We start from the raw sequence: 22769 nt of genomic DNA, 5'->3' as shown, positions 1-22769 counted from the left end.
ATTCATTGATTAATAAAAAACAACAAACATTCAATTTTGTGCAATTGTACATTCCCCTGTTTGATATTAATCGTATTATGTACACTACCGTTCAAAAGTTTGGGGTCACTTAGAAATGTTATTGTTTTTGAAAGAAAAGCACCATTTTTGTCCATTAAAATAACATCATTTTTTTTAACCTTTATTTAACTCGGCAAGTCAGTTAAGAACAAATTCTTATTTTCAATGACAGCCTAGGAACAGTGGGCTAACTTCCTTGTTTAGGGGCAGAATGACAGATTTGGCCCTCCCTGTAGCTCAGTTGGTAGAGCATGGTGTTTGTAACGCCAGGGTTGTGGGTTCGATTCCCACGGGGGGCCAGCACAGAAAAAAAAAAAAAAAGATGTTTAGAAATGAAATGTATGTATTCACTACTGTAAGTCGCTCTGGATAAGAGCGTCTGCTAAATGACTAAAATGTAAAAAATGTAAAAATGTACCTTGTTGATTTGACCTTGCAACCTTTTGGTTACTAGTCCAATGCTCTAACCACTAGGCTACGCTGCTGCACCAAATTGATCAGAAATACAGTGTAGACATTGTTAATGTTGTAAATGACTATTGTAGCTGGAAACAGCTGATTGTTAATGGAATATCTACGTAGGCGTACAGAGGCCCATTATCAGCAACCATCACTCCTGTGTTCCAATGGCATGTTGTGTTAGCTAATCCAAGTTTATCATTTTAAAAGTCTAATTGATCATTAGAAAACCCTTTTGCAATTATGTTAGCACAACTTCAAACTGTTGTTCTGATTTAAGAAGCAATAAAACTGGCCTTCTTTAGACTAGTTGAGTATCTGGAGCATCAGCATTTGTGGGTTCAATTACAGGCTCAAAATGGCCAGAAACAAGATGGGCTAAAGAACACAGACACTGGACAGAGGAAGATTGTAAAAAAGTGTTATGGACTGACAAATCTACGTTTGAGGTGTTCGGATGACAAAGAAGAACATTCGTGAGACGCAGAAAAAAATGAAAAGATGCTGGAGGAGGGCTTGACGCCATCTGTCAAGCATGGTGGAGTCAATGTGATGGTCTGGGGGTGCTTTGGTGGTGGTAAAGTGGGAGATTTGTACAGGGTAAAATGGATCTTGAAAAAGGAAGGCTATCACTCAATTTTGCAACGCCATGCCATACCCTGTGGACTGCGCTTAATTGGAGCCAATTTCCTCCTACAACAGAACAATGACCCAAAGCACAGCTCCAAACTATGCAAGAACTATTTAAGGAAGAAGCAGTCAGCTGGTATTCTGTCTATAATGGAGTGGCCAGCACAGTCACCGGATCTCAACCCTATTGAGCTGTTGTGGGAGCAGCTTGACCGTATGGTACGTAAGAAGTGCCCATCAAGCCAATCCAACTTGTGGGAGGTGCTTCAGGAAGCATGGGGTGAAATCTCTTCAGATTACCTCAACAAATTGACAACGAGAATGTCTAAGATCTGCAAGGCTGTAATTGCTGCAAATGGAGGATTCTTTGACGAAAGCAAAGTTTGAAGGACAATTATTATTTCATTTAAAAATCATTATTTATAACCTTGTCAACATCTTGACTATATTTCCTATTCATTTTACAACTCATGTATGTTTTTGTGGAAAACAAGGACAATCTTAAGTGACCACAAACTTTTGAACGGTAGTGTATGTGTTGTGTATACTGTATTGTGTGTGTGCGTGTGTGATGTATGTAAGAAATATTTGACCTTAAAAAATAAAAACTGTTACTGTATTTGCATGTTTCTGTTGTCCCCCTAATAGCTGCTGTTGTGATTGGTGTCTTGGCTTGTGTTCTATTGGCTATTCTTCCATCTGTAGTGGCCTGTCCCACCTGCTGGAAGTGTTCCAAAAGGTAAGTCCATGTCTTTACTGTAAATATTACCATAAAGGTTTCATTATTTGAGTCTCCTCCTTGAAGTTTGATGGAAATGTATTTTTCATATCAACAATTGTATCTTTAGCTATCTCAGGATCAAAGAATGATTCCAGGTCAACAAAATATTCAGATTTTGAAAGTAAGAAAGGGAAAGTGTGCTCCATATCCTCCAACATCCCTGGTTCTCTAGGTATGATATGTTGAATGATATCCAGAGCAGGACAAAGAACTGCATGCTGATTGGCTGAAACCCGTGCTATATCAGACTGTATACCACAGGTATGACAAAACTTGTATTTTTACTGCTGTAATTACATTGGTGACCAGTTTATATCAGAAATAAGTCACCTCGGGGGTTTGTGGTATATTGTGAATATACCACACCCCCTCAGGTCTTATTGTTAAGTATAACCAGATTACCCACACCAGCAAGGCTGTGATAACCAGAGAGAGTGAGGAAGAAAAGCAGCCGTTACTAGATGAGGCAGGATCTACTGATAACACAGGTGATGTTGTTAGTAATAGCCCGCTCAAATGAAATGACCAGAATCAGGGTCGGAATCCCAATGCCTTCCAGCCTAGATCTCAGGTGAGGACACTGACTAAGGTATCTGTAAAAAGAGAGGGAGAAAGAGAAAAGGAAGTGAAGGAAGACAGCAAGAGACAGGAGAAGGACATGTCACAGACTCATCTCACCCCCTCCAAAGCCCAGAGATGGATACAGCCTGAACCACAATCAGGATACACTGTGGGGGACAGAGGATTTGGGGAATGGATCTGACCAGGAGTCACATGAGGCAAGGGTCAGAGGTTATGATGCAGAGACAGGGGTAGATGGAGAGACAGCGTGAGAGAACAAGGGAAGATGAGATGGCGAGGGTGAGGAAGAAGGTAGAAGAGATGGAGAGGAAGAGGGAAAGCAGAGGGAGAGAATGAGGGAAGATGAAATGGCGAGTGGGAGGAAGAGGGAAAGCAGAGGGAGAGGATGAAGAATAGAAAACACAGGAAGAAGGGAACAAAGAAGAGGCATATAGAAAAGAAGAAAGTGATTCCCAACAACAGGAGGACATCCACTCTGAGGTGGAGCCAGGGTCAGAGGACCAAGAGAGCCACACACGACAGCCAGACTGACGGACAGAGGTCTCCACCAACCCCTCAGAGAAGGGATGAAGATGGAGCGTCAGAGAGAAAGTAGGTGAAAGAACCTAACTTCTCACAAACAAACACCTCCATCCCAAAATCCCACACATCAAGATCCAACTTCTCCTAGAACAACATGCTCCCACAATCCCCCACCACCTGTTGCACCAAGACCACCATCTATAAGACACTCTAATTGCTATCAGATGGGTGAAGAACGAGAAAAAGCATAGTGAAAACAATGGAAACCCAGAGGAGCAGTGGGCAGGTAGACAGAGAGAGAGGAACACTTAACCTATAAGGTCTGAATAGACCCACTAGATCAGTGTCAGACAGTACAAACACTCCTGATAGAAGCAGTCCAGGATTGTCAGCTGGTCTCAGAGCCACAGCATGTAGGTACACTACCTACTCCAGTAAAATACAGTTCAGGTGCACCCTCTGGACCAGTAGACACCAGCTCAGATACCCCATGTACAGCAATAGAGAGTAGCTCAGATACTCTGTCTACTTCATAGGGAAGTATAGGTAAATCCTCTGTACCAACAGAGACCTATACAGCTTCAGCCTCTGTACCAGAAGAAACCACTTGAAAAGCACTTGTTGAATTTATAGTTTGTTTGACAAATATTTAGATTCTGTACAGGGAAGATTTGTTTCTCTTCAGTAAACTCATCTCTCTTTTGGGTTATTATGCATCATATTGTTATCCTGTATGCAATGTGCTGTCATGTTTAACCCAGGCTACTATAATTGTTATAAACTTTGAATAATGTGAATTAAAATGAAATGTTAATCCATGCAACAAAAATGTATGATATTTTGAGGAAAATATGTCATTGTGTGAATGTTTTTGTGGTGCTTGTCTCATACAGTAAGCCTATAGGTCAATGGCTATAAGCTGGTGAATCAAAAGCCCTCAGACTCAGTGGACAGGAGGAACATTAAATGAACTATAGTTATTAAGTTACCTTAGAATATTACAGTATTGCCAACCTTTGTTGCATTATAGTACAGTGATCCTATCAATTCTAAACTGTACATGTAATCCTGTGCATTGTAGCCAATCATACACACAGGGAGGTGCCAAAGACCAGCTATTGGCACGACTACAGCAAGGAATATAGAAAAACATGTTATTAAAGTTATTTAAAACAACGGGTGGTTGTTAGAGCCTCTCCTGCCCATGATATATGAGACAACATGCACATGGCCACGTTCATATAAAGTGGCATCGTTTACGTCGTTACCTAGCAACACACTACCACTACTACTTTTAAAACTACAAGTCTTAGCACCTGTAAGTCATCATGGATGATTTATTTTAATGTTACTTTTGATTTGTTTTATCCACTAATGTTTGAAGAATGATGTCAGCAAGAAGAGGAGGAGGATATGAAAGAAATGAAACAAGAAGAAGAGCAAGTGGACCAGCAACCTGAGCCTGGCGTTAACGTTAGACATGCAGAAATCAGTAGCGCTGCTATAGACGACAAAGAAAATGAGAGAAATTAAAAAGCTACATGAAGACAAACCAATTGGGCAGTGAAGTGCTTTCTGGAATGTCTGTCAGAAAAGTGGATAAACATCGATCTGGCAAGTGTTTCAAAACAGGAGATGCGTAATATTCTTCAGAGTTTCTATGCCACCGCAAGGACTGCTAAAGGAGACCGATATGGAATCAGCAGCTTCACTGGACTGTCTTACATCACCACTTAAATTAGCCTCTGCGAGTCTGAAGCCTTGAGCCCCGCCACCCTAGATGACTACTGAATAAGGTGTTGTTTGATTTGCATTTGCACTTTGGCCGAAGAGGCAACAAAGGAAATCGCAAACCGAAGCCAGACTCATTCATAATAAAATAGGATTGAGATACGCAACACTGAGTTTCACTGATGAAACCAAGAACCACAAAAATCCAATGGAAGGAGACGGAGGCAATCGTCGCGGCTGCACGTATAAAAACCTAGGGAATGTGCTCTGCCCAGTAGCATTGCTAGAAAAATATCTCTCTAAATGACCACAACATAATCCAGCATTTTATCTACACCCCAAACGAAAGCTCTCCGACAATGACAACGTGTGGTATACCAGGCTCTCACCTGGGCTACTGCTGTATGGGAACAACAGCCGGCCATATGCGTTAGTCTGGAGGGGTTCGTGGGAGAGGCGAAGAAGGTTTTTGATGCCCTGTTCTCCAGGAGAGAAGTGGCCCAGAAGCTAATCCAGCTTCGGCAGGACTCCGCATTGTGGCAGACTACGCAATGGATTTCCACACGTTGGCAGCGGAGAGTGCTTGGAACCAGGAAGCACTGTTCGATATGTTCCTGCACCACATCTCAGAGGAGGTTAAAGATGAGCTTGCTGCTCAGGAGTTACCTACGGATCTTGATTCCCTCATCGCGTTGACCATCCGTTTCGATGGGCGATTACGGGAACGACGGAGGGAGAGAGAATTTGATTTTGCTCGCAGGTCCAGGGATTCCACCTTGCCTCCGAGTCATCCTGGAAGTCCCCGATGGTCCCGTTACTGAGAGAACCCAAGGCTTCCCGACCTCCACCGAGAGTCGCCGAAGACGGTAGAGTCACCGCTTCCTGAGCCTATGCAACTAGGCAGAGCTGGGCTGTCGCCAGCGGAACGGCAATACAGGATCAACATGAAGGGTTGTCTGTATTGTGGGACTCTTGGTCATTTTGTGTCCTCTTGTCCTTTAAAAGACCAGGCTCACCGGTAGGAGCGAGTACTCTGGTGGGCCATATGGAGAACTTTTCTGCCTCCTTTGCTCGCACCCCTTTTCATGCCATTCTGCTGTGGAGAAACCAGTCTAATCTCTCTGGGTCCTCATTGACTCTGGGGCTGATGAGAGCTTTTTGGATGCTACCCTGGCTTACGAGCTGAACATCCCCACTCAGCCCCTCTCCATTCCCATGGATGTTAGAGCGCTGGACGGGCGCTCTATAGGCCGGGTCACTCATAATACCACTCCCATCACCCTACTGGTGTCAGCGAATCAAAGAGAGCCTATTCAATTTCTGCTCATCAAGTCTCCTCAGATTCCCGTAGTTTTTGGATTCTCCTGGCTCCAGCGATACAATGCCCTCATCAACTAGTCTACTGGTGCCATCATTGTGGCTTCCCTGTAGCTCAGTTGGTAGAGCATGGTGTTTGCGACGCCAGGGTTGTGGGTTCGATTCCCACGGGGGGCCAACACAGGGAAAAAAGAAAAAAAAATGTATGGAAATGTATGCATTCACTACTGTAAGTCACTCTGGATAAGAGTGTCTGCTAAATGACTAAAATCTAATCATGGGCTTGAGTCTGTTCTGCCACGCCCATTGTCTGAAGTCAGTGCAACCTGCCCTGGGACATCATCCTGGGGGCTTGGAAGGTTCCCCGGACCCCTCTGCCATCCCCATGGAGTACCAGGACCTCTGGGAGGTGTTCAGCAAGGCCCGGGCCACTTTGCTTCTGCCTCACCGACCCTGTGACTGTGGGATTGACCTTCTCCAGCGCGGGAGAGAAAAAGGACAGTGGGATTGACCTTCTCCAGCGCGGGAGAGAAAAAGGACAGTGGGATTGACCTTCGCCAGCGCGGGAGAGAAAAAGGACAAGACCCTGCTCCTGTGCATTGACTACCGGGAACTCAATGACATTACTGATAAGAACCATTACCCGCTACCACTAATTTCCTCAAGCTTCGATCCGCTCCAGGGGGCCACTATGTTTTCCAAGTTGGATCTACGGAACACCAACCACTTGGTGCGGATACTATAGGGGGACGAGTGGAAGACTGCCTTCAACACGGCCAGCGGCCACTACGAATATCTGCTCATGTCTTTTGGCTTCACCAATGCCCCTTCTGTGTTCTCGGCTCTGGTAAATGACGTTCTTCACGACATGTTGAACCGGTTCATCTTCACCTATATTGATGACATCCTCGTATTCTCTCGCTCCCCCCCCAAGAACACGCGCTCCACGTCCGGCAGGTTCTTCAACGCCTTCTGGAGAATCAACTGTTTGTGAAGACGAAGAAGTGCGAGTTCCATCGCTCCAGCATCCCCTTTCTGGGTTACATCATCTCTGCTGGGGGTGTCCAAATGTATCCCGGGAAGGTGAGAGTGGGGTTTACCAACTTTTATCGCCGCATTATCCAGGGTTACAGCACCCTGGCTTCCCCCCTGTCTGCACTCACCTCTACCAAGGTTCCGTTCACATGGTCCTCTGCCGCTGACTGGGCGTTCCGGGACCTCAAACACCGCTTCACCACAGCCCCTATCTTGGTTTATCCTGACCCTTATCGTCAGTTAGTGGTGGAGGCCGATGCTTTGGATGTCGGAGTGGGGGCTGTCCTGTCCCAACGTTCTGCCATGGACCTTAAGCTGCATCCCTGCGCCTTCTTCTCCCACTGCCTCAACGCACGGAGATGAACTGCGATGTGGGGAATCGGGAGCTTCTCGCAGTGAAGATGTATTGGAGGATGGAGGCACTGGCTGGAAGGGGCGGAACATCCGTTCATTCTGTGGACTGACCACAAAAAACGTGGAGTATCTCTGCACCGCCAAGTGCCTCAACTCCAGGCAAGCGAGATGGGCCCTGCTGTATACCCGGTTCAACTTTTCCCTCTCTTACCGGCTGGGGTCCAAAAATGTCAAGCCGGATGCCCTAGCTTGCCGCTATAGCCCCACGGTTACCACCCTGGAGCCCGAGACCATCCCTCCCACCTCGTGCGACGGCAATCAGCTGGGGTATAGGGAAACATGCCATTTTGCCACAACTTTGGAAGTATGCTTGGGGTCATTGTCCATTTGGAAGACTCATTTGTGACCAAGCTTTAACTTCCTGACTGATGTCTTGAGATGTCGCTTCAATATATCCACATAATTTTCCCTCCTCATGATGCCATCTATTTTGTGAAGTGCACCAGTCCCTCTTGCAGCAAAGCACCCCCACAACATGATGCTGCCACCCCCGTGCTACACGGTTGGGATGGTGTTCATCAGCTTGCAAGCATCCCCCTTTTTCCCCCAAACATAACGATGGTCATTATGGCCAAACAGTTCTCTTTTTGTTTCATCAGACCAGAGGACATTTCTCCAAAAAGTACAATCTGTGTCCCCATGTGCAGTTGCAAACCGTAGTCTGGCTTTTTTTGTGGCGGTTTTGGAGCAGTGGCATCTTCCTTGCTGATCTGCCTTTCAGGTTATGTCGAAATAGGACTCATTTTACCCACTGGAATTGTGATACAGTAAAATAATCTGTCTGTAAACAATTGTTGGAAAAATTACTTGTGTCATGCACAAAAGTACATGTCCTCACCGACTAGCCAAAACTATAGTTTGTTAACAAGAAATTTGTGGAGTGGTTGAAAAACGAGTTTTAATGACTCCAACCTAAGTGTATGTAAACTTCCGACTTCAACGGTAGCTGTGTGCGACAACAAGGCAGTTGTTCCTGAGAAATGGCGCCCGGCTGCGCTTGAGAGCCCGGCGTTAGACATCTAATTCACTAATTGCACAATGAATGGAAATGTGAAATTCAATGTGTGTCACAAATAAATGGCTGTCGATGCTGTGACCATCCGGAAAAAAATGTAATTGTGGTTTCTATGCTGATCTGCTGTATCAATGTCTTTTCTACAATGTTTCAGCACTGTTTTCAGTACCATGGACAGCGCCCCTAGAAACCAAGGTTCTGGAACTATCAACCAGCACTTGGGTAGTTTTTCTTTACATGGCAGTCAATACGACAACAACTACCGACCAGAGAACGCCTGAAATGTCACTTGACAACCAGTGTTAGGAATGTAGCATCATGTTTTGTCAGAAAATTGATCGTTTCGGAAATAATCTTGATTTTTAATGCTGGTAACCCGTTGTATAAAAGTAAGAATACACTCGAGGCCATGTGTTATGAAATTGTTATCATGGCTGTGGTGTGGTCATAGCCAAGAGGCGAAGCTTCTCGTGTATTATTGCTTAAATAGCATATAAACATAATGCAATGTGTTGGTATACAGTGTGGTTGTATTGCAGCTATTAAACATTATTTACAAGTCAAATGGAACGTTGATTTATTTTCCACGAAGAGGTCATGAATAGTGAGGAACTAAACCACATTTTACTTTCACTTTCACAGTCTCGGGAAATGAAGATCAGAAGTAGGTTAGATGAACCACACAGTGTTTTAGCATATCTCATTTGAATGTACTGTTATTTATTATCTTTACAAACAAACAGTCTAGCAGATATGTCCAAACTAAAGCTCATCAGATTGTGTTTCTGGCTTTGTCTGGCGTGGATGGTAGTCTCCGGAGGTAAGTTGAACCGACTGGCAGGGACGAACGTAGCGTTTTGGCCTACCTACTAATTTTTAGGCTACTTGTTTGCTATTGTGTGCTAATTGTATAGCCTAGCCTACAACATCACATCCTAATCTTTGATTATCATGAACAATAGGTAAAGCGAGATAATGTCCTTTATGAACACTATGTGCGCTGCAACTTCAAGTTAGAAGCGCAGCCGCCGAGAGGGATTCATATCACTGAAAAAATAACTTGTAACGACATTATGGATGGACAATAGTCTAAACACGGTCTTCATATTGATTTTCAACATGGAAAGTCAGAATGGTTTTAAACAACGTCTATATGGGTTTCGATTAGAAATAAGGACCACACCCTTCTTGTTCAGTGACGATTTTGTAAATTGGGGGGGGGGGGGGGGGGATGCATGACAGCAAAGCCGCTACACAACACAACACTAAACGGCCTACATAAAGCTGTCGCAAAGGCAGTCCTAACATTTTTATCACCACTACACCTGGCTATCAGCGGAGCCTTGTCTCGCAGCAAAACAGTTCATTCAGCCTCATTTACTGACTTTAAAAATAACATAGCTGATATGGCTGACTTGCTTAAACAAATGTGGTTTATACTGACAATTGAGATGTACAAACTATGGCATAAGGGGACAACGAGCGGATAAGAGGCAATCCGTCATTTCGATTAAGACATTAATGAGCGAGCTAGGGTGGAGGTTGTCAATATAACTATTTGCTAGGGCTACTGGTTACATGTGTAATGGGGTATTGATACAAATAAACAATCAAAGGGCAAACAATTCACACGTTGATACAATGAATGGGCAACTATTAGCGGGAGACTGCGGAGCACATTCTGGAGAGCTGAGTGCGTGTGTTCTGGAGAAAGATGTCCGTATCTTCACCTCACACCCCTCCCCTTCTTCCCTTCTCAACGTTTTAAATGATACTCAAGACACATTATCGTCACACATTTTAGATGCTTTTCACTGACAGCCACAACTTAATAATCAGCTAGACATATTGCCACTCGCGCTGCCCAAATGGCATAGGCCTATTCACTTGTGATTTGAAACAATCCACAGCTATTTTTTTTAAAGAAGCTAATGATCCTCTGTGGCTAAGTCAAGCTCTCTGGTAAAGTATTTTGAATGATTTTATTTAGACAGGAGTAATTGTATAATTTTGGCAAAATATACATTTATTTTAGGGGAAGCCAGCATCCGAAAAGTGCACTGTGCATCCGCCAACTTTTCTTTCTCATTCGCAAGTGGCTGAAACCAGACATCTCTATAATCTGACGAGATGCTCATGTCTCCACCCTAACAATGAGAGTTGTTGTCCCAAAGGCGGGAATGCAGGCGACAAGTTTAGGTCCGCATATTATGCTAAAGGTAACGCATGGGGCTTATCCAGGACAGATTTTGGCGAGAATGAGCCCTCTCGCTTTGCCTCTTCCTCTCTGCTGAAATTAGCTAGCGAAACAGCGCGCCTCTGTCTTGCTATATGTAGACCATGTATCTGATGCTGTCTGGCCAGAAAAAGTATGACATGCCATACTCCTTTTGTCCAGACAGCATCAGATACATGGTCTGCACTTACGGACACAGAAGGACGCTGTTTCGCTCGCTTGGATGCTTTATCTGAGATTGATGGGTGTTTCTGTCAGCACGCGCCGGCCCAGTTTACTGCGCCAAAATCATATGATGACCATCATATCGAAGTAAACCTGGTGTCACCAGATGAAATCTACAACTACAAATACCTAGGTGTCTGGCTAGGCTGTAAACTCTCCTTCCAGACTCATATTAAACATCTCCAATCAAAAATTACATCTAGAATCAGCTTCCTATTTTGCAACAAAGCCTCCTTCACTCATGCCTCCAAACATACCCTCGTAAAACTGACTATCCTACCGATCCTCTACTTCCGCGATGTCATTTACAAAATAGCTTCCAATACTCTACTCAGCAAACTGGATGCAGTCTATCACAGTGCCATCCGTTTTGTCACCAAAGCCCCATATACCACCCACCAATGCGATCTGTATGCTCTAGTCGGCTGGCCCTCGCTACATATTCGTCGCCAGACCCACTGGCTCCAGGTCATCTATAAGTCTATGCTAGGTAAAGACCCACCTTATCTCAGCTCACTGGTCAAGATAACAATACCCACCCTTGGCACGAGCTCCAGCAGGTATATCTCACTGTTCATCCCCAAAGCCAACACCCCCTTTGGCCACCTTTCCTTCCAGTTCTCTGCTGCCAATGACAGGAACGAATTGCAAAAATTGCTGAAGCTGGAGACTTATATTTCCCTCACTAACTTTAAACATCAGCTATCTGAGCAGCTAACAGATTGCTGCAGCTGTACATAGCCATCTGTAAATAGCCCACCCAATCTACCTACCTCATCCCCATATTGTTTTGATTGACTTTTCTGCTCTTTTGCACACCAGTATTTCTACTTGCACATCACCATCTGCTCATCTATCACTCCAGTGTTAATTTGATAAATTGTAATTACTTTGCTACTATTGGCCTATTTATTGCCTTACCTCCTCACACCATTTGCACACACTGTATTTAGACTTTCTTTTTCCTATTGTGTTATTGACTGTACGCTTGTTTATTCCATGTGTAACTCTGTGTTGTTGTTTGTGTCGCACTGCTTTGCTTTATCTTGGCCAGGTTGCAGTTGTAAATGAGATCTTTGTTCTCAACTAGCCTACCTGGTTAAATAAAGGTGAAATAAAATAAAAAATAAAAAAATATATGGTGTGTGGGCCTCCCACTATGACACTGGAAACCCTGCAGTTTATTACAGTACAAATGAAATACATTATGATGAACTTCACATGGTGGTGAAAGTTCACGGTGATCTTGATGCTCCTTTCCAATAAATATCGAGGGTGTTATTCTGGTGACATGATCATCAATGCTTTGCTGCCCTTTGACAAATACAAATAATAATCACTATTATCCATAATAATCTCATAATGTAGATAGCCTAACCCCACTTAGTTTGATGGAAACATCTCTCTGGTGGGAAAATGTGCATATTGTTTTTATGCAGATTTTTGAATATTCACATGAAAATCTGTTGCAGGTTGGATGGAAACCTAGCTAGTGATATAATGGGGACAGGGTGTAGACAAAGACCTTAATATGTGGTGTAGTCTAGATACATTTCTGCTCCAGTGGTGGTGGTGAGGGGGAAAATACTAGTCAAAGTGGTCAGACTACATAGACCAGATACACCCAGCAAGCAGAATTCTAGACGTAAAAAGTAAAGGTGAATAATAATGTCTCTTTCAATGCCAATAGGGTTAGGACTACATATTTATACCCTAACCATAATGTGTTACCCTGGATACATTGATACTCTGATACATGTATGAAATGTCTGCTTTTCCAGAAGACCTTAACCTTAAAGTGGGAGGTGAGCTCTTGTTGAAACCAGACAAGTCCACAGTGCCTGACCCCATCACAAGCATCCTATGGAAGCATGGGAAGAACAAGGTGGCAGAGTGGGACAAGGATTTTGGTGGTCTGGACATCTATGCTGCCTTCAAAGAGCGTACAACCCTGGACCAGACTACTGGAGAGCTGAAAATCAGTGGATTGATGAAAACAGACAGTGGAGTTTATTCTGTGGAGTTCAACAGCAAACTGCTTGACAAGACATATACACTGTCTGTTATCAGTAAGTGTTTCTGTGTGTGTGTGTGTGTGTAACGGCTGTCAAATGGAGTAGACCAAGGCGCAGCATGGTTAGTGCTCATCATGAATTTATTATACTGAGAACACAATAAACAGAGAAACAAAAGACGACAGCCAAACAGTTCTGTCAGGTAAGATATACTAAACAGAAATAAACCACCCACAAAACCCAAAGGAAAACAGGCTACCTACGTATGGCTCCCAATCAGCGACAACGATGTACAGCTATCCCTGATTGAGAGCCATACCAGGCCAAAACAAAGAAATACAAAACATAGAAAAAAGGACATAGAATGCCCACCCTAGTCACACCCTGGCCTAACCAAAATAGAAAACAAAACCCTCTCTATGGCCCGGGCGTGACAGTGTGTGTGTGTGTGTGTGTGTGTGTATGTACATGTGTGTATGTATGTGCGTGGTCGTGTAGAAACAGCAGGTTGTGCAGTGTCTCACAAGCATTTTCCCAAATTATTCCTGTTTCTTTCCTCTATTTACAGAGGCAGCCCCCAATCCCACAATCACTTCTTCCTGTAACCCAGACAAAACCTCCTGCACTCTGACCTGTGAGGGGGACACCACTGATGCTGAACCAGTCACTTACAGCTGGAAAGTGGGGGAGGGAGTGTGGGAGGTTGGAGGAAAACAGCTGATTGTCTTTAAGAGCAACACTGGCAAATCAACCAACAGTTACAAGTACGTCTGCAAGCTGAATAACTCTGTAAGTGGGGAAGGGGAAGTCAGCGAGCCAGTTGGAGAGGTGTTTGTCTCAGGTGAGTGGACACTCATAAGCGTGTTACATACTTATGTATTGATATGTTAGTAACACTGCTAGTTTTGTAAGACATTTTGAATGTTGCACTATGTTGAATACCTGATCAACTCCTGTCAAAGTATCAATACAAAATGTGTTTTCATTTCAGAGCCTTCCATCAGAGATTTTGTTGGTGTTGTTGTCACTGCCATTGTAGCATTTGTTTTCGTTGTCATAACAGGTAAGAACAGTACATCTATAGAAACAGATCACTGCACATGTACATAGTTCTGAATCACAGATTGACATAACAGCAGCAACAACAGTGAGCTATACCCCCTGAAGGGGATACCTGTTCTACCTGTATTTACAGTACTGTTCAGGCTACTGCTACAGACAAGACAGGGGGTTAGATGCACCACCTGCTGTAGGGCACTGTCTTCATAATGTGTCACAAGGAGGCATCAATTTGGACCGTGGCCAGTATGGAATAACCTAATCGGATTCCTTACACTCGTTCTTCCAATGACCGATAGTCACACATCTAAAACAGGGAGCTATTCCTGGGTGCCTTAGCACAGGTTCGTTACCCTTTCCTCTCTGTTTCTTTGTGCTACCTTGGGAATTGAGACCACTGTTAGTGACTTCCACTGTGGCAGCATTAACCACTTGTACATCTGCGGTGTAAACTAAATTAGCTTCCACTCTCAACGCTGCTTGTCCTATTAAATCCTAGTCAGAATGATGGTCCACTACCCCCTCTTTATTTGATTGGAATTTCCATTGGCAGGGAAATGCTGACCAATTTGATCAATTTTGCGCAATTTTTCCCGATATTCGAGAATTGGTAGAATGCTTGTGCGCCTCTTTCAACACCTCTAAACTTCTCTTCCTCTAGCCCCGCTTTACAGGGAGAATCCCTGAATGTCTGTCACCATTTCAATAGTTGTTATTCTGAAACCTCTCCCCACGGTGTCCAGGGTGTTTAGATCTTCTTCACTCCCGGCACTAATACACGGCTTTTATGAACTATTTTCCAAGGTAGCTCTACCCACTTCCTCTGAGAATAGTTATGGTATTTGTGCCTATTAATTGGTCATGGCACTTAATACCTTGTATTTGAACCAATCCTATAGCGTCTGCAAATGTATTACTGGAGAATACGGATGACCTTATGTCTTATTCCAGTGTTACGCCTCAAATATCACTGTTGTTGATAAAACACATTACCAAAATTATTCACAGTTGTCTTCCTATTTCCACATACTCTGTCATGGTTCCCCCTCCCAATATGGCATAAACCAACCTCTCTCCTTATTGCTACTGCTAATACACACAAATCAAACAGTATTCGAATATCTTATTGCTTTTCTTTTAACAATGGATGTGGCTTTCTTTCAGAAATTATAGGCAACCTTCTTATCACCATCCACATTCCCTCCTGTTGTCCTTCTCCATGGACTACTTCTCTACAAACTGCCGTAGTAGTACACAAGCATTACAATTTATCCATACACACACACTACGGCCACTGCGGCTGGGCTTTCACCCTCCCTTTATGGGTCTAGTAGGGAACCAACCCCACTTGGGACTTACCCTCTACAGGTACCAACCTGCTCCAGCTTACCTTCCGAGAATTATCCATTACTTTATGGTCCTCGCAGGAACCAACCCACTTGGGATTTACCCTCTAGGACTTACCCTCTGCAGGTACCAGCGTGCTCGGGCTTACCTTCCGGGACTTACCATATACCATGAATCTACGACCGGTGGTAATACAATGGGACTACTGAATAAGCTCAGGCTTTCTAGGTCCGTATCCTATAATTGGTTCAGCCTACGACTCTCATCTCCCCAACATGTCAGAATGAGTGGTAACAGGTGTAGGAACTGTGCCTACCTTGTTTTTGGTGCCGGCTCCTGTTTCACTGATTCAGAATCTCTAGTTCGACTGTAAATCGTGGTGAATCCTGCTCGCAGCGCCAACTGTCTAAATAAACAGAGTAATAAACTCACGGACGCTAAATAAAGCTCAAACCAAGTTTATTCATCCACTGGGTCTTACAGCTGCGTAAGACAAAGACATGGTTCCACCAGTGGTAGTATATATACCCCAATTTGGGTGACGTCCTCCTTCTCTCTAAACATTACATCTTTATTGCTAGGCAGGAAATTAAGTGATGCGGCCATAAACTGTTCCTTCTCCCTTAATGTGACCTGACATAACCTCGGCCCTCTTCCTCGCTAAACCACATCTCTCCATCCTTATTAGTGCCTGCCACATGTGATTGCCCTTCCTTTACTCAATACATTCCAAGCTTAATTGCCTCCACCATATACATTCCTCCTACAGATACTGTAACCATTAACTTCCTTTGTAGACTCTAGTCTATGGCAGTCAATATTCCAATAGGATACCTGATAATTAACAATATCTCAAGTTTAGAACTCATCAGAATTCAAGGCACACTTAACCAGCATGGCTACCACAACATTCTGCAGCGATACGCCAACACATCTGGTTTGCTCTTAGTGGTACTATCATTTTGTAATTCAACAGGACAATAACCCAACACACCTCCAGGCTGTGTAAGGGCTATTTTCCAAGAAGGAGAGTGATGTACTGCTGCATCACATGACCTGGCCTCCGCAACCACCCGACCTCAACCCAATTTAGATGGTTTGGGATGAGTTGGACTGCAGAGTGAAGGAAAAGCAGCCAACAAGTGCTCAGCATATGTGGGAACTCCTTCAAGACTGTTGGAAAAGAAATCCAGGTGAAGCTGGTTGAGAGAATGCCAAGATTGTGCAAAGCTGTCATCAAGGCAAAGGGTGTCTACTTGAAGAATCTCAAATATAAAATGTGTGTTATTGTGTTATTTCATAGTTTTGATGTCTTCACTATTATTCTACAATGTAGAAAATAGTAACAATTAATAAAAACCCTTGAAAGAGTAGGTGTTCTAAGACTTTTGAACGGCAGTGTATATTTACAAAAAAATATATAGGGGATATGGAAATGATGCAGACAATTACATTGATGGAAGCTACAATTTATCTGCACTATTAAAGCTGATCTACCCCCTAAAAAATAAAAACGACCGTTGGTGGGAAGTCATTACAGGCCTACACTGTATGCGCCGTTCCACAAGGGTGGCTATAGCCTAGGGGGTCGGCAACCTTTTTCATCTGGCGTGCCAATTTACAATTGATCCTACCATTTATAAAGTTCTGCATGCCACGTATGATTTTCATAAACGCATTGTAGGCTACCTAACCACGCCCTAAAATCTGCCCAACAACTGAAGAATACGCATTGTAGGCTAACCACGCCCTTAAATCTGCCCAACAACTGAAGAATACGCATTGTAGGCTAACCACGCCCTAAAATCTGCCCAACAACTGAAGAATACGCATTGTAGGCTAACCACGCCCTAAAATCTGCCCAACAACTGAAGAATACGCATTGTAGGCTAACCACGCCCTAAAATGTGCCCAACAACTGAAGAATACGCATTGTAGGCTAACCATGCCCTAAAATCTGCCCAACAACTGAAGAATTATGTAGCTGTCTACTAGACAGAGGCGCTGTCCATTCAGCACCAAGCCACTGAGCTCCACTATGCCTACCTGTACTGAGGAGCTGTCCATTCAGCTGTGCTGAATCACAGACGCAGCCTTAGCTCCCTTTAAAAAGGCATGTGTATATTTTGTGATTTTCGTCATTCTTTGAGCTTTTGTCTTCATGTGTCCTTCTCGATTGTAGGCCTAAGTAAGTCTTTTGATGTATGCCTTTTATTTCAATGCATGTGTTAATGCATGTTTATATATTATTTATTACATTGTTACACCAGGAATATATCTTTTTTTACAAGCATTTCGCTACACTCACATTAACATCTGCTATCCAAGTGTATGCGACCAATAACATTTGATTTGATGTGTAGGATTTATCTAGCATAGTTTGCATTCGTCGTCAGCTGTTTAATGCGCCGGTTACCTTCACATTGATTTGAAGTTAGCCTTGTGCAGGTACTGTATGCATGCTCTCAGAAATGATGTCTCCTTATTGCAGCTTAAACATGTAAATGTGGGTGAAGTCATACTCAATAGCTGATAGAATGGTTACTACACAGACTTGTACTTTAAGAGGGGTTATTTCTCACTCTGATATAGCTAACACAAGCTACAGAACCATTGATCAACTTGGAAAATAAAATATTTATTTTGTTACTCCTCAGGAATGTTGGTGTGGAAGAAAAAGAAAGGTAGGACAATTACCTGTCTCTTCCTGTCTCAATTCTTCATACTCACTGCTTCACAATAAAATCATTTACATTTGGATTCCTGTGGAAACAAAGAACCATTTGAATGAAAATGTTAATAATGTTTTACATTCTTGTGTTTCTTTTTCCTCCCAGGATATCCCCAAGACACCAGGATTGACTTTTTGAGAAAGTTTTGTGGTGGAAATTGTGGTAAGTTTTACCCTAACTTGACTCTGGTCCATATTTAACCTGCTAACAGGGTCCCCAAATTAATACAAACACAACATTGTACTACAGTATATACACATACAGTATTCAGACCCCTTTACTTTTTCTACATTTTGTTACGTTACAGTCTCATTCTAAAATGGATTTAAAAAAATACTTGGCAATCTACACACAATAGCCCATAATGACAAAGCGAAAACATGATTTTTTTGCAAATGTATTCAAATAAAAAACAGAAATACATTATTTACATAAGTATTCACACCCTTTACTATGAGAATCAAAATTGAGCTCAGGTGCATCCTGTTTCCATTGCTCATCCTTGAGATGTTTCTACAACTTGATTGGAGTCCACCTGTGATGAATTCAATTGATTGGACATGATTTGGAAAGGCACACACCTGTCTATATAAGGTCTCACAGTTGACAGTGCATGTCAGAGCAAAAACCAAGCCATGAGGTCAAAGGAATTGTCCGTAGAGTTTCGAGACAGGATTGTGTCGAGGTACAGATCTGGGCAGGAGTACAAAAACATTTCTGCAGCATTGAAGGTTGCCAAGAACACAGTGGCCTCCATTATTCTTAAATGGAAGAAGTTTGGAACCACCAAAACTGTCTGCCCGGCCAAACTGAGCAATGGGGGAGAAAGGTCAGGAAGGTGACCAAGAACCTGATAGTCACTGATAGAGCTCCAGATTTCCTCTGTGGAGATGGGAAAAACTTCCAGAAGGACAACCCTCTCTGAAGCACTTCACCAATCAGGCCTTTATGGCAGAGTGGCCAGACGGAAGCCACTCCTCAGTAAAAGGCACATGACAGCCCGCTTGGAGTTTGACGAAAGGCACCTATAGACTCTCAGACCATAAGAAACAAGGTTCTCAGGTCTGATGAAACCAAGATTGAACTCTTTGGCCTGAATGCCAAGCGTCACGTCTGGAGGAAACCTGTCACCATCCCTACGGTGAAGCATGGTGGTGGCAGCATCATGCTGTGGGGATGTTTTCCAGAGGCAGGGACTGGGAAACTAGTCAGGATCGAGGGAAAGATGAATGGAGCAAAGTACATAGAGATCCTTGATGAAACGTGCTCCAGAGTGCTCAGGACCTCAGACTGTGGCGAAAGTTCACCTTCCAACAGGACAACGACCTAAGCACACAGCCAAGACAATGCAGGAGTAGCTTCGGGACAAGTCTTTGAATGCCCTTGAGTGGCCCATCCAGAGCCCGGACTTGAACCCGATCGAACATCTCTGGAGAGACCTGAAAATAGCTGTGCAGCAACACTCCCTATCCAACCTGATAGAGCTTGAGAGGATCTGCAGAGAAGAATGGGAGAAACTCCCCAAATACAGGTGTGCCAAGCTTGTAGCATCATATCCTAGAATACTCGAGGCTGTAATCGCTGACAAAGGTGCTTCAACAAAGTACTGAGTAAATGGTCTGAATACTTATGTAAATGTGATGTAAGTTTTTTATTATTAATACATTTGCAAAAATTTCAAAAAGCCTGTGTGTAGATTAATGGGGAAAAAAAGCTATTTAATAAATGTTACAATAAGGCTCTAACATTACAAAATGTGGAAAAGTCAAGGGGTCTGAATACCATCCAAATGCACTATACTTCCATGCACTGCACACATGCTTCCTCACAGCACAGGACAGTAGTGTTGTTTTTGTTCCATCCCAGAAATCCAGAAACCTGTTTTAATCGAATGAAGGAACTTTACTCACTAATAGGTACAGTTGAAGTTGGAAGTTTACATACACTTAGGTTGGAGTCATTAAAACTCGTTTTTCAAACACTCCACAAATTTCTTGTCAACAAACTATAGTTTTGGCAAGTCGATTAGGACATCTACTTTGTGCATGACACAAGTAATTTTTCAAAACATTGTTAACAGACAGATTATTTCAATTATAATTCACTGTATCACAATTCCAGTGGGTGAGAAGTTTACATACCCTAAATTGACTGTTCTTATAAACAGCTCGAAAATTCCAGAAAATGATGTCTTGGCTTTAGACGCTTCTGATAGGCTAATTGACATAATTTGAGTCAATTGGAGGTGTACCTGTGGATGTATTTCAAGGCCTATCTTCAAACTCAGTGCCTCTTTGCTTGACATCATGGGAAAATCAAAAGAAATCAGCCAAGACCTCAGAAAAAAAATTGTAGACCTCGACAAGTCTGGTTCATCCTTGGGAGCAATTTCCAAATTCCTGAAGGGACCACGTCCATCTGTAAAAACAATAGTACGCAAGTATAAACACCATGGGACCACGCAGCCATCATACCACTCAGGAAGGAGACGCGTTCTGTCTCCTAGAGATGAACGTACTTTGGTGCGAAAAGTGAAAATCAATCCCAGAACAACAGCAAAGGACCTTGTGAAGATGCTGGAGGAAACAGGTACAAAGTATCTATATCCACAGTAAAACGAGTCCTATATCGACATAACCTGAAAGGCCGCTCAGCAAGGAAGAACCCACTGCTTCAAATCCGCCATAAAAAAAGCCAGACTATGGTTTGCAACTGCACATGGGGACAAAGATCATGCTTTTTTGGAGATTTGTCCTCTGGTCTGAACTGTTTGGCCATAATGACCATCGTTATCATGTTCTGGTGGTGCTTTGCTGCAGGAGGGACTGTGCACTTCACAAAATTGCTGGCATCATGAGGAAGGAAAATTATGTGGATAAATTGAAGCAAAATCTCAAGACATCAGTCAGAAAGTTAAAGCTTGGTCGCAAATAGGTCTTCCAAATGGACAATGACCCCAAGCATACTTCCAAAGTTGTGGCAAAATGGCTTAAGGACAACAAAGTCAAGGTATTGGATTCGCCATCACAAATCCAATAGAAAATTTGTGGGCAGAACTGAAAAAGCGTGTGCGAGCAAGGAGGCCTACAAACCTGACTCCGTTACACCAGCTCTGTCAGGAGGAATGGGCCAAATTTCACCCAACTTATTGTGGGAGCTTGTGGAAGGCTACCCGAAACCTTTGACCCAAATTAAACAATTTGCTACACTCAATTAGTATTTGGTATGTAAACTTCTGGCCCACTGGGAATGTGATGAAAGAAATAAAAGCTGATATAAATCATTCTTTCTACTATTATTCTGACATTTCACATTCGTAAAATAAAGTGGTGATCCTAACTGACTTAAGACAGGGAAATTTTACTAGGATTAAAATGTCAGGAATTGTGAAAAACTGAGTTTAAATGTATTTGGTTAAGGTGTATGTAAACTTCCGACTTCAACTGTATCTCCTATTGTGTGTGTGAGAGAGAGAGTTTGTTCACATCAGTAATCGCTCAACCCATGTTTTGTCATCTTAACCTTATGCAAACTTTTAAGGGCAAATACCTCCTAAATTCAAGGAACCTCTTCTACTCTGTTTGCTGTAAACAGTGTTGATGGAAGGTGTAACTGTACACGGTACGCATGCAACAATCAGAATTATGTTGCCCCGGATACTGTTTATCACACTATAGGGGATGATCAGGTCACCAACCTTTGAGCTTCAGGGGTTCTCTTGGGTTGTCACGGACACAGTTTATAGCACTGTAGGAGAGAAGTCTTCTAGAGATTACTCCATGAATCAGCCCACTAGCACAGGTAGTAACACTAACACACCTTTTACATGGTACTTCTATGGGGCCATTTTGGCAATGCAGATATGTGGAGATGTTGTCAGAAATGTGTTTCTCATATTATTTGTGGTGATATTTATTTGAAGAACATGTTTTAGTGACATCTACATACAGTATGAGAAGGTGATTACTAATGTGAGTTTAAAGTTAGCAGTGTGTGGGCTAACCTATATAAAATGTATATGATGCAGTTGGACTCTGCAAGGAAAATGTGCTTTAAATAACCTGCTTGGTTTTGGTTTCTCTTCACATCTATGCATTTGTGCGCTGTCAAAATGCCACCCATAGAGGTAACAATGTGAATAAAGATTCTGTCCCCGTCACCCTTTGCTAGTTTGTTCCAAAAGCCAATTATTTCACATTCTTCAGTGTTAGTCCAATGCTTTATTTGCTCTGCTCCATGGTTGTCAATCAGAACATTTTGAGTTCTGAGAACTGTTTTCATGTTGTTTTGTTTAATATGACTGTTGCTGGTTTAGACATGTGGCTTGTTTCAGAACGTCTCAAGACTTTTGCAGGTTTTGTGTCTTTAAGAGCTCATGGTTAAACCATTCATCTACTGCAGGGGTGGACAACCCTGGTCCTGGAGGGCCATGTTTTTGATTTAACCGACCTGGAAGACCAAGTGTGTTGAATTTAGGCAATCACTGAGCTGATCAATTAGTGACAGGTAGCCTAGTGGTTAGAGCATTGGACTAGTAATCGGAAGGTTGCAAGGTTGAATCCCTGAGCTGACAAGGTAAAAATCTGTTATTCTGCCCCTGAACAAGGCA

At 43.0% G+C, this 22769-nt stretch overlaps 1 protein-coding gene and 1 non-coding gene across 5 annotated transcripts in view; both read left to right on the top strand.

The window, feature by feature from the left end:
* Positions 1 to 284: 284 nt before the first annotated feature.
* Positions 285 to 359, top strand: trnat-ugu (transfer RNA threonine (anticodon UGU)). Its single transcript has one exon. It is a non-coding gene; the product is annotated as a tRNA-Thr (tRNA).
* An 8976-nt stretch (positions 360 to 9335) lies between these two features.
* The window catches only part of LOC115179321 (uncharacterized), a 94707-nt gene continuing 81273 nt past the window's right edge, over positions 9336 to 22769 (top strand). For 2 of the 4 annotated variants that reach the window (XM_029740730.1, XM_029740727.1), the window contains exons 1-2: positions 9336 to 9366; positions 12789 to 13076. In XM_029740730.1, coding sequence (XP_029596590.1) covers positions 9351 to 9366; positions 12789 to 13076 — 304 coding nt within the window. In that variant the 5' untranslated portion in view covers positions 9336 to 9350. Of the gene's footprint in view, positions 9367 to 12757; positions 13077 to 22769 lie in introns of those variants that run through there. The other 2 variants (XM_029740728.1, XM_029740729.1) reach the window with 2 other exon arrangements.

Source organism: Salmo trutta, chromosome 39 (assembly GCF_901001165.1).
Source record: "Salmo trutta chromosome 39, fSalTru1.1, whole genome shotgun sequence".
NCBI lineage: Eukaryota > Metazoa > Chordata > Actinopteri > Salmoniformes > Salmonidae > Salmo > Salmo trutta.
The sequence above is the reverse complement of the archived record's forward strand: the minus strand, read 5'-3'. Positions and strand labels throughout refer to the sequence as shown.